Source organism: Grus americana, chromosome 2, assembly GCF_028858705.1.
Source record: "Grus americana isolate bGruAme1 chromosome 2, bGruAme1.mat, whole genome shotgun sequence".
In the NCBI taxonomy this organism is placed as follows: Eukaryota; Metazoa; Chordata; class Aves; order Gruiformes; family Gruidae; genus Grus; species Grus americana.
Genome location: NC_072853.1, coordinates 115,897,219 through 115,908,752, shown reverse-complemented (window position 1 = coordinate 115,908,752; position 11,534 = coordinate 115,897,219). Strand labels below are relative to the sequence as shown.

General features: G+C 39.5%; 1 protein-coding gene across 4 annotated transcripts in view; it reads right to left on the bottom strand.

The window, feature by feature from the left end:
* Positions 1–2,094: 2,094 nt before the first annotated feature.
* Positions 2,095–11,534, bottom strand: part of BMPER (BMP binding endothelial regulator) — a 150,983-nt gene continuing 141,543 nt past the window's right edge. For all 4 annotated transcript variants that reach the window (XM_054817378.1, XM_054817380.1, XM_054817381.1 and 1 more), the window contains one exon: positions 2,095–5,837. In XM_054817378.1, the coding sequence (XP_054673353.1) occupies positions 5,656–5,837 (182 nt within the window). In that variant the 3' untranslated portion in view covers positions 2,095–5,655. The remainder of the gene's footprint in view (positions 5,838–11,534) is intronic.

Sequence of the window (11,534 nt, the reverse complement as noted above, 5' to 3'; positions counted from 1 at the left end):
TAGAAGTCAGCAGGCATGTTGCCCCATTGAAGCAAACGAGGTTATTCAAAGTTTGAGCACACAGTTAAGTGCTTTGAACGATTGGGTCATTAAAGTACCAACCACTTACTGCCAGAGTATAAGGCTAAATTACCGCTATGAACAGGTTGTTGCATAGCTGTCCATTATGAGGCTTACATACCGCTCTTTGAAGCATGCTTTGAAGCATTTCTTCACCACTGGATAAGAAAAAAGTGTGGGTCTGTGGGTCTAGGCAGGAAATTCCTACATTCCCATCATTGCACTTTCATGTGCAAAACCAAATTATATTGATGCCCAAGTATAAGCATCACTTAGGGAAATTCAAAGCGCTATCAATGATAATGGTAATTATACAGTGCCACCCCTCTCCCACCACACATACACACGCCATTAGAGCCAACTTCGTCCTGTATGCAGGGCTAGCATTAACTCATAACTCGTGATGAAAAGGGTAAAGCCATGCAAAGAGCAAATGCTACATGTCATATTTAACGTTGCTCAGAGTTTCTAAGATGCTGCTTGATGCTGAGCCATGTTGCTGCCTGGTAAAAGCGGTGTTGTCAAAAACTTGTGCCCTTTTAGTGGTAAGTAGAACTTGCAATTTTATCTCAAAGCCAGGAACAAGACTAGTTATAAAAGTGCATTTGTAGCCTTTGTTCTGACAGACTGGGAAATGATGTGTGTTCACTAAAACATATACCCTGGAGGAAACCAAAACAGGTTTGTTGTGCTAGTGGAAGCATGAGAACCGAATTCTGCGGATGTTTGCCTCATCTCAGCGCAGGAAATAAGATCCTCTCTTTAACACTGGTGACTTCTATTGTGATTTAAGGGTTGTGAGAAAAGTAGGAATACAAGCTCATAACTTTATTTTAATTATGGATTTCTATACCTACCAATATACACATGTTCTATTCAGATCTCAACATAGGTTTCCGCTGTGGTTAGTTTGGGATTTTTTGGGTGGTTGGTAGGGGTTTTTTTGCTCAGGGAGTATGGACATGCTTTGCCTTTGTCAGAGAACACTTTCAGTTTAGTTCTTGCTGTTTAGAGAAAAAAAAAAATCCTATTACTCCTTTCTCCTTTGCCTCTCATCCTTATTCTTCCATCCTGCCTTTTTATTTCCTCACATTATTGTACGATCTTCATTCTAACACACTGCCACAGCCATCTGAGAGATCAAGAGCTACCTCACGTTCATAGGAGAACCTTATTTTGTTGCTATAGATTCTGTTTGGTGGTCAGGTGTCACGGTGATTATTGCACTAGAAACACTAATCTGTGCAACAATCTTAACAGAGAGGGAGAAGGAATTCTGTAATGGCAGCACAGTTAGGCCTTCGTCCTGAAAAATTTGCAGTCCTAGACTAGAAATGTTTCTGTAAGGAAGCAGAAACATCTCTCGCCACGGGGCTTTCTAAAATGATAAAATCAGGGATGGCAGAACAAGCATTTGATCAATGTTATGTAATGTAAAGCTCCTGTTTGTCAAATACTGAGGCCTTGGTATAATGACCCCTTAGCTGACACTTCCTGAAATACCTGAAACATCTCACCACTTCAGTGCTAAATGCTGTTGATTGCCTCTCTTTCCAGCCTGTCCAGCTGCAAATGCATGGCCTGTTATTCTGATATCCGTTAGCTCTGACATAACCTTGTCCACTTTTGATGGAGGGGAAAAAAAAAAAAAGTACCCCTGTACAGTCACTCAGGATCAGTCCAGCTATTGCAAATGTCAGGCTCTGTCAGCAGGAAGCCAAGCAGTGTCAAACTGTATTTGAATCCTGTGTTCAAAAAAAGCAGAAAAGCCTCTGATGAGAAGAACTTACTTCTTTTAGGCTATCTACTGGAAACTACTTACATGATGCAAGGCTGGGGTCACATTTGGGTAGGATATTAGCAATCTTTTCATTTTTTGCTCCAAGTGCATACCTTATTCTGTAGAAGAAAGTTGTTCTTGGAAGATGTGGAACTACCTACAGAGCCTTGGGTTACAATTCAAACTGCTCTGCTTGGCTATGGCTTGTCTCCATGGTTTATAAAACTCAATATATATGACAAAAATAGACACAATTGAAAGTAAATGAGGAGGAATTAAATGTATTTGACCTCCATGTATGCCAACTAAAAGCTGACTTTGAAGTGATGATATGAGAGATACGGGACAACCTGATACAAAGCAGACCTGTGCAGATTCGTAAAATACCAGCTGACATTCCCCTGGTGATGAATGGCATTTTAGAACATTTTCTATTCATAAACTTAAAAAAGATGTATAACCCCAGAGCCTCATTTCCCCAATGAAGTACCGAATATTAAATGACTTGCCAGGGAACACATAGCAGGTTAATGGTGAAGCTATTGATCCAGGTCTTTCCTTGATTCCATCCATTGGATTACAGAGATGTTTCTCAGACTTTCCTTTTGGATCATTCTTTGGTTGGAACCTCTGCTCCTTCAAATATATTTCACCTTACCAATTGGCACAAAGTTATATGCGCAGATTGACATAAGCATAATCAAGACCAAAACTTACACAACCATCAGTTTTGTGTGGTGAATATACCATATGGATTATCAACCTTATGCTATTATTAAAAACACATTATTGCATACTAAACACATTTAGCATACTTCAAATGGATCAGTTAATTTTGTCAAAAACAAATCCCTAGCAATATGCAGGAATTTTCCAGATCTAGCATCTGAGGGGTAATATTTCATGAGGCAAGACAGCAGAATTAGAAAGAATCCCACACTAAGGAGGAAGATGGGCTGCAACCCAAACTCTATGAGGCCAGTGGTAGTCCTGTTACTGATGTTATTGGGCAACTTTTGAACAATCTGGAAGAAGAGAGGCAAACAGGAGAGTGGAGTGAGATGGCCCCAGCTGGGATTGATCTGGTCTGAATAGCTCAGTTCGGCACAGGGTAACTACAGATACGAATATAAACCCCGTGTCAAGTTGAAACTTGGGGGCAATTTCTAGAAAAGCAGAACTCCTTTACCTTAGACTATACATGTGAACTGAGCAGATGATAGCCCTTACTGTTGCCCTGAAAACTGCGGAGTTTAGAGGAAAAAGCTCTGCAGCACCATGAGGGCACAATCAGACAGCTTAGAGGTAAAACCACTTTCCTCTCTGCCTCAGTCTACATCACTAAAGCAAAAAGTAGGAGGCTACCCTTAATTAGACAGATGTGAAAAAGCTAGACCGAGGAATGAGTCCTCACTTTGAGATGACCTGTGGGTCAGGTTTCAAACTGAACCATTTAAGATTTAAAAATAGAGTTCATCCTACAGATAGATTGAGTCACCTCTTCACCTGGCATTAATTAAGCGTTGCTTGAATGAGATCAGTGGACTGAGAGAGCCGGAGGGCTCTCCCTTCACCTTTCACTCACCTTCGTCAGTCAGGAGAAGAAAAGGGAAGGACAGTTCTATACACCATTCATGTACGCAATTCACTTTGTATTTTTATTTTAGAAACACTGAGCAGTAAGTAATGAAAACCTATCAGTAATGAAAATCTATCCTAAACTAGAGCTGGGCAAATAACCTTTTTAATGGTTTAGAGCCTGTATCTCAGCATTGAAAGCTCACAGGATGAAATGTTCTTCAGTCTAACTGATGCTTTAAATTATTTTAATGACTGCCATTTTATGTTTTAACTCCTTGGACCAATTGCAATTGTCCTAAATTTCAGCTTTGCCATTCAATTATCACATGAGCCACATAAAACTCTTCTAGTTTCCTGCTCTGATGGGATCTGCACATTTGCAATTCTGCTTCCCAGTGCACTTGTGTATGCAGCTTCGAAACGCTCTTTGCCAGTAAAACTGAATTATTTGATTGTTCCGAGAAAATGAACACAAAGGGGACATAAAAATATCAAGTTGAGTTTATTTAAGATTTGGACAAACTTCTGTGGAATGCTCCTGGCATTATTTGCCCAGCTCTTTTTAACACTGGTGGTGCAGCATTTTGGATAGTGTGGTGCCTAAGCTAACCAGGCTCACTCAGCATCTTCCTACAGGCTGGGATCGCAGACAGGTTGGATAAGCCAAGGGTGTTGCACCCACTTACTGCAAACTCAGACCCTGTGAAACTTCCTGGAGAGTGAAGAATTAAAGGAGAAAATTGTTCAAAGTAGTACAATGTGCAATTTCAATGCAAGGCATAATGGAAGTAGCTGTGTGGGAGGATATTACTTCATTATAAAACTAAATCAGATGCCCAAAGATTTCTATCATCTCCAGAGACCGTTCCATCAGGCTCTACAAGACGTTTTCCAGTGGAAGAAAAATAGGCCCCCCCCTCCCTTCAGGCTTGAGAAAGTTGTATGGCTTTTTTAACAGTTTCTAATGAAATCCCATATTATTGCTTCTCCCCTGGGAGACTTCAAAAGTCATGCAAACTTCACAGAGCCCACATGTTCATAAACCTCAAGCAAAAGACCAGTAAGGAAATAAATTGCAGTTCTCCAATTAGCATTTGACATTCTTTACTAGTTTTTTGGTAGGGTGAATTTGTCTTTCTTCTAAACCATGCTGATAAATTAAATGAGTTACTAAACCCGGCATTATTTCATGTTTTAAGGCACACTGAAATCAAACACACCAATTCACAGTGGGATTTGCTTTCTGCATAATATTTGGGGGAAATATGAAACAAACCCAGCAGTTTCAAACAAGTTAAAGGGGCTAATATGTACATGAATATTTTCTTCAAGCTCCTTATTGTGTATTCACAGCTACTGCCAAACACAACAACAGAGACGGGGCATTAGGATATGAAATGGGAAGTGGTCAAATTTTCAAAGCAAGCTGCTGGGTGCCAAACACTTTTGAAAATCTGGCCCCTGACTCTTTGGTGCCGTTCCAGAAAGAAATATCTCTTTGCTGGCAGTTGGCCAACCAGCTTTGGAAATCTTTTTGCACAGTTATTTCAGTAAAGCATAAAAGCCGATCCCCAGCTTTCTCTGCCTGATTAAGCACTGTCACCAATCACTACGCAGCTCTAAGGTACGCATGAAATATTCCTAGATAAATCCTCCATCTCCAGAGAAATGTGTTTCCTGTACAACTGTAAATCCAGGTTCTGTGTTGAAACTAATCCAGTCTGGCAGTGCTATGGCCCTAGAAAAGTTTCCCTGGAAACAACAAACTTATGCAATGGCAAAGTCATCCAATCTTTTCATGCCACTATATTATATTAAAAACACCTGGTTTATTTATACAATGACTTACAGATCAGGGTCCTAGAAATAATAATACATAAACTTTATAGCAAAAAATATACATATAATAATTCATCCTTCTATGATATATAGAAATGATGTATATTTGTGTGTGTGGACATATATATAAATATATGGGTTATACTTACGTTTAGGACACTTGTGTATAGATATGTGTATCTACATACACACAGCACACATTTATATATCTTTCTAGGTGCCAAGTGTGTATACATAAACACACATAAATACACACACAGGAGCATATTTACACTCTGTGAGTAGACGTGTACTTTGCAGAATCCGCACACAAAGAGCTGGAGTCCTTCACTGGCTGTGAGCATCAAAGGGGTCTGTGACCACCCGCATTAGAGTTTGCAGAAAGAGAACTGATGTCATCGCTGTGGACACAGGACTGGCTTGATGCATCTTCCTTTGTGAAGAACTAAATTTGCCGGACAGTGGCAGCCTGCAACGCAGGGCTTGTTGCATGGGCCAATCTCATTCCAGTTGTCACATGTTTTGACACATCCTGGACCACAGGTATCATAAACTGCACCATGTTTACACTGGGTTGCTGAAAGGCAGTTAAAAGGAACAAGATATGCGTATTACACAGAGTGCCACAAGGAAAGTTACATATCTCTTTGCTTGGTTTCTACTGCGAATATCAAAAAGCACATTTTGGTATGACTATCATCTAGAAGAAAAAATTTCTTGTAAAGACATTCCACTATATTAAATGCAACACTACTTTACATCACAAATACAAAGGTAGCAAAATTCCTAATCAAAAAGGTATCAAGTTCCTAGCAGTCCTGAACTTTCTGAGAATTTTAACACAGCTGATGGTATATAAAGCTTTGGCAACGTTTCTATCTATAAGCAGATCTATGATTTATATTTAAGACTTAACATTGTTTATTTATTTGTTACAATGCATTTTATCAAAGATTCCTGAAACGTTTACAAGGACAGACAGTTATTATCAGTCCTACTCCTGCGGAAAGAAGAGGAGAAAGGAGAGTCATTCACCACATCAGACTTTCTGTTCCTAAGACTATACTTTCAATATTGCATATTGCAGCAAATCTCTGTTAATTCAGCAGCACCATTTAAAACAAGATTTTTTTTAAAAAAAAATCAATTATTTCCATGCCTTATGCTATTTTACCAAGGGATCACTGAGAATGAGGATTCTGGTACTTAATGATTCCAGTATCTATTCATTGATTTATCTAGTTGACAGTTCAATGCATTTCCAACATAAGAGAACACTGAGGGCTCAGCTAAAAGCACTATACCCCCTCCAGATCAATATTTAAACTCTTAACATTTTATATCCTGCCTTTTTAGTATGGAGAATAATACATGGTTCGATAGCGAATAAAAGCCTGTTATTCTTTCTAACAGCTATGCTGATGGCAAAAACAAGTACTGATAAAATAGTTTATAGATGGTAAAGGACTCTCAAGCGTCCAGAATCATCTCTTGCTATTTACAGAGACGTGGCTGCATTAAGAAGGTTTCCTCCATTTTGAGAGAGATTGAAGGGCCAGATTTTTTAAACAACGGTTCTGTTATGGACAGAAAAATGCTGTTTTGTTGTGAGGATTGGCCTTAGAGTGCCATTACGGCACTGTTATTATTCGTAAAGAAAAAACAGGCAGAAAGAAATGGATTAAATATGTATAAGAGTGTATCACAGAGGATGGAACTCTTAGTGCTAAGGCATCATAAATTTAAGGGGTTACTCTTCACCAGTAACAAAGTGATCTTCAAAACAGCATCAGCTTCTTGCAAGTTTTACTTCTTATGCATTTTATGGCATTTATACATATGTGAAAAAAAGCCCTGAAGAAACAATTCTGGCAAGAATGCATACAAAGTTCTCAGGACACAGATATTAAATAAGCAAACAAAATATTGGAAAAGTTGGCTAGTACAGCAGAAAATTACCCTGGAGTTACAGAGATTCAACAGCTGAATATTAGACAGATATTAGATGTTAGGTATATATTAGGGGGAAAAAAAGCTTTCTAGCTTTAAGCATGAGAAAGCACTGGAGCAAGCTACCTAAAAACACTGTGAGACATCTTTTATTGAACATCATTTTAGAATAGATTGGAAAAAACATCTTTCACCGATGTTCAAGATAGGCTTATTCTGCTTGTGGGCAGAGATCTTTTGAGAACTTTTTTCCAGCTTTATATGTCTGTCTGCTCTGCATGATAACTTTCACGCACATTGAAGAAGAGACTAAACAAAAGGAATAACTAACATGAAATTTAAATGAAACAGGAAATTTAGAAGGTGGGAAAAACATGCAAGCAATACTGAGCATACAATAAAATGTTAGATTCACAACAAACTCTGCACTTACGTAGTGTGTTAAGAATAGGGATTTAATCTCTATAAGAGGGGAAACGAAAATGTGCACAGCTCCCAGGAGCTTTGCAAACAATGTATTAACTGTCTAGAAAAGTAGACCAAGATGTTTAAAGACAGATAGTGATTGTCCACACACTATGTGAATTATCTTAAGGGGGCTGTTTACTAGAAGCTTTTGTCCTTCCTCTCTGAAAATGAGTTTCCCTTCAAAGGATCTCTAATTGACAAACCACAAACTGCACCACTAGGCTTCAGTACATGCGGTTTCCATATAGAAAGGTCTGCGAGCTTCAGTTTTTAGGCTGCACGGGTTTCATCCCACAAAACTTTACTGCAGTAATAGCCATCCCGTTCGTTCCACCTGAGCTCTGGTGCCTCAGCCGGTGGGTTTGAGGAAAGTTGGCTGAGGTCTCCTTTCCACTTCCTCATCTCTGCCCCAGAGCACATGAGAATATATTACAGGCTGCCCTTGGCAGCCACGGCATCTGTAAGTACTCCCCAGCTCTGCTCTACCACACGTGGGACGTGGTATGTCAAAACACCTCTTGCTCCTTCAGATGATGCCATGTAGAAGATATGATGACTTTATTTTCTGCTGTAGGCAGTCTACAATGGCATTATTAACTTGCTGTCAAGGGAAAAATCAGAAAAGTACAATGGCTGCTGTTTAAGTTCCCTGGATGGCTTTTATTGTTGAGTGCTTCAGTTGTTAACATGTGGTGTGATTGATCCAGAACATTCCACTTCATCAACAGTTTAAAAAATAAAAATAAAGACATTCTGCAGTAGGCTTCCCAGGGACTGCTGAAATGAATCAGTACCATGTAAACATGGAAAACAGAAGTGATGCCTTTGCACCCGTCTTTTAAGGCAAATTCCTCTCTTAAAGAACTGAGCTCTGTTAGTAATAACTTCCTTAGTGCACTAGCAAAAAAAAAAATAATCAAAAACGCAACCTCAAAGTACAAAAGTTACTAATAATACTGCATTTTGCAACGTTACCAGTCCCAACAGGATTTTTCCACTCTTCTTCTAGAACATGTGTTTGGCATGACAGATGTGAGCTTCCTCAGACCGCTTTCTGAGCTGGCGGGATGATAGCCAGCTCCGGTCCAGAAGCCATATAGTCGCATAAATACAGCACTGTGCCTGAGCTAATAAACCCTGCCTAATAAGGCTATACAGTTTTCAGACCAGAGCTGGTTTATTCCAGCCAGTTTTGCAGTTTCACAGAGAAGGTTTGTATCTGTCTGCACCTGTCTTTGTAGACATGGCCATAATTACTTAGGAGGAGTTCTTGTTCTCCAACACAAAAGCCCAAATACTTAACATGGAACTGCTGAAAGATTCCCTTGGTGGACGATATCTGGTAAATCTGATTCCACAGAAATTTCTGAGCTAATATTTGTGCATTGATGAATCATCCTGCTTCTTCTGTTGGTGTTGCACAGCTTGGGCTTTCGTGGTGTTTTGTAGGGCTTTCAAACTGAGTATCACTCGCGGTGTTTGCAATTCACATCTCCTTCTAACATAGTAGAAGCCAATAGATCTGGGCACTGTGTCCCTTCTAACACTTGTGTTAGTCTTTTCAACTTTCAGTTTTTAATGAGTTCCCACTGAAAAGTCGGAATAGCCTTCTAATACATAGTCACACAGCATAAAGCACAGTCACACAGGGAAGCAACATACAGCAGGGGAAAAAAAGTAACTTTGGCCAGAAAATTCCACAGCAGAGAAGAGCCAACCCAGGAGAACAACAGTCAAAATCAGATATACACTCATTCTCGTAGTTCAGCTGATCACACAGGAAAAAGAGAAAATTTTTCAGGTTTTATGAAGCTGTTGGGAGTATGTCAGCATATCAGTGCTACCATGTGCAATTTGCACTTTTTTATAGTTTGTATCTGCTTTTTCTTCTTGCCTGCGTAGTCATGCCCATGGCAGGGAGTTATTGCCATCTGCCATCCTTGAGTCTTCTTTCCCTCAGTGCCCTCAGAAATTCAGTCTTAAATTACTATGGCCCAATGCCCTTTATAAACTGCTTGCTTAGCTTTCTTGGGCTAAAAAAAAATTTTTCTATCTCATTTCATTTTCAAACCTCCTCCTTCCATTTTATCCTTTCTTTTCCCTCTCACATGTATCACTTTCTCTTATTTCTTCTTTCCCTCATGCTGGCTCTCCTGGTTCTTTTTCTTCTCCTTCACACATCATATTTCTTCCGATGCCCATCCTAACAGGTCGCGCTCCCTGCTACTTCCCATGGAAACCCATATTCTTTTCCAAACCTTCTCAGTTCCTGTGTGGATCTTACCAAACTTTTCCTACCCTAACCATTTTACTTACTCATTAGCTTCTTCTCTTCACCCCTCCAGCTAAACGACAGCTGACGCTCCCCTTCCTGAGCCAACCTCAAAGGACAGCAAGCCTTGAGCAGTAGCATTTCGTGGAGGACTTAGAGGGGGATACTCTGCCTCACGGGGGGAGGAGGAAGAGCATGTGGGGAACAGGACATGTAATTCAGCCTCCTGAGCATCCTGTTTGGCTGGTCCTCCAGACAACACAAGCTTTCTAAAGATTATAAAAATGAGCTAAGCATACAGCAGTCAGGGTAGAGGAACTGGCAACCACACAAGATCTGGTTTTATAACACACAAAAGAATAATTAAAACCTGACTTTACTAATAAGCATACTCTGTTTTCATCAGAACACAGCTCTTCCAAGTATCCCACCAGCTATGAAATGTCAAGCAGGAAATGAAAGTCACAGAACGCTAAAGTTTTATTACGGATATATTGTTTCATACCCAGGAACTTTTATCCGTAATTAGGACACAATAATTGTAACTGCAAGTTTTAGTGAGAAAAAAGTAAGTTAAAGATTAAAATCTTGATGCTGGCCACTGGTAACATATGGAGTGCGGTGTACGCACTTAAATACTTACTGTAGAAGATGGTGCTACTTGTTTGACATTGGATGCTTAAGGAAGTGTTTTCAGGGTACTTGACCATATATAGCTTATATATATTTTTTTACTTAACAAGATTTCTCCTTTCCCTCAGATTAAAAAACTCGGATGGATTTAAACACTTCTTTCATTAGCTTTAATGGAAGATGCGTGTTTAAATTCCTTCATAAGGACCGTTTTTGCCTTAGAAACTTTTCTTGTCTTTGGTAAAATACTGGAAAAAAATGTGAAAAGGAGCCTCAATTAGTTAAGTCGTGATATGCCAACACTTGTGTAAATTCCTTAAGGCAGAGATTGGAGTTTTATATTCTTTTTACAGCATCTGCCACAGTGAGGTCTCGGTCTAAAGTGCTTTGGTTAAAAAAAAAAAAAAGTCAGGATGCTTGTTTCAGGTTCTGCACGGATCTGCTACCAGATCAATAGATTAAAATTACGTACGTTGTTAGTGCTGTCTCAGATCACAGCCTTGAATAGGGCTTTCACTTAGTGACACCCTGTTTGGATTGCTCTGTTCCTTTGTAATAAAAAAAATGAGCCTTTCGGGAACAGTCAATCGAATGTAATTTGCTCTGTCACTCACCCATCCCCGCTATCGTGCCTTCAACAGAAAAGGAAATTGAAGTTGAGAGAGTAAACCCTGAGCCACACACAATCACCAAAATGGACCACAGAATAATAGCTCTTTGACCAGTACTCAGTATCCTTCTCTCATTTTTTTTTCCAACTACCACCAATTGCTTTACACAAATTTGAATATATTTCCAGGCAAACCGATGCCATTATAGTATGTCCTAAATTAATGAGAACATCATCAAGGGAAATATTCATCTGCAATATTGCATTTTACTTGAAGTGCCCATGACCACAGGCCACCCCTTCTCACGGAAACAATTACTCACAATTACTTGCAATTAATG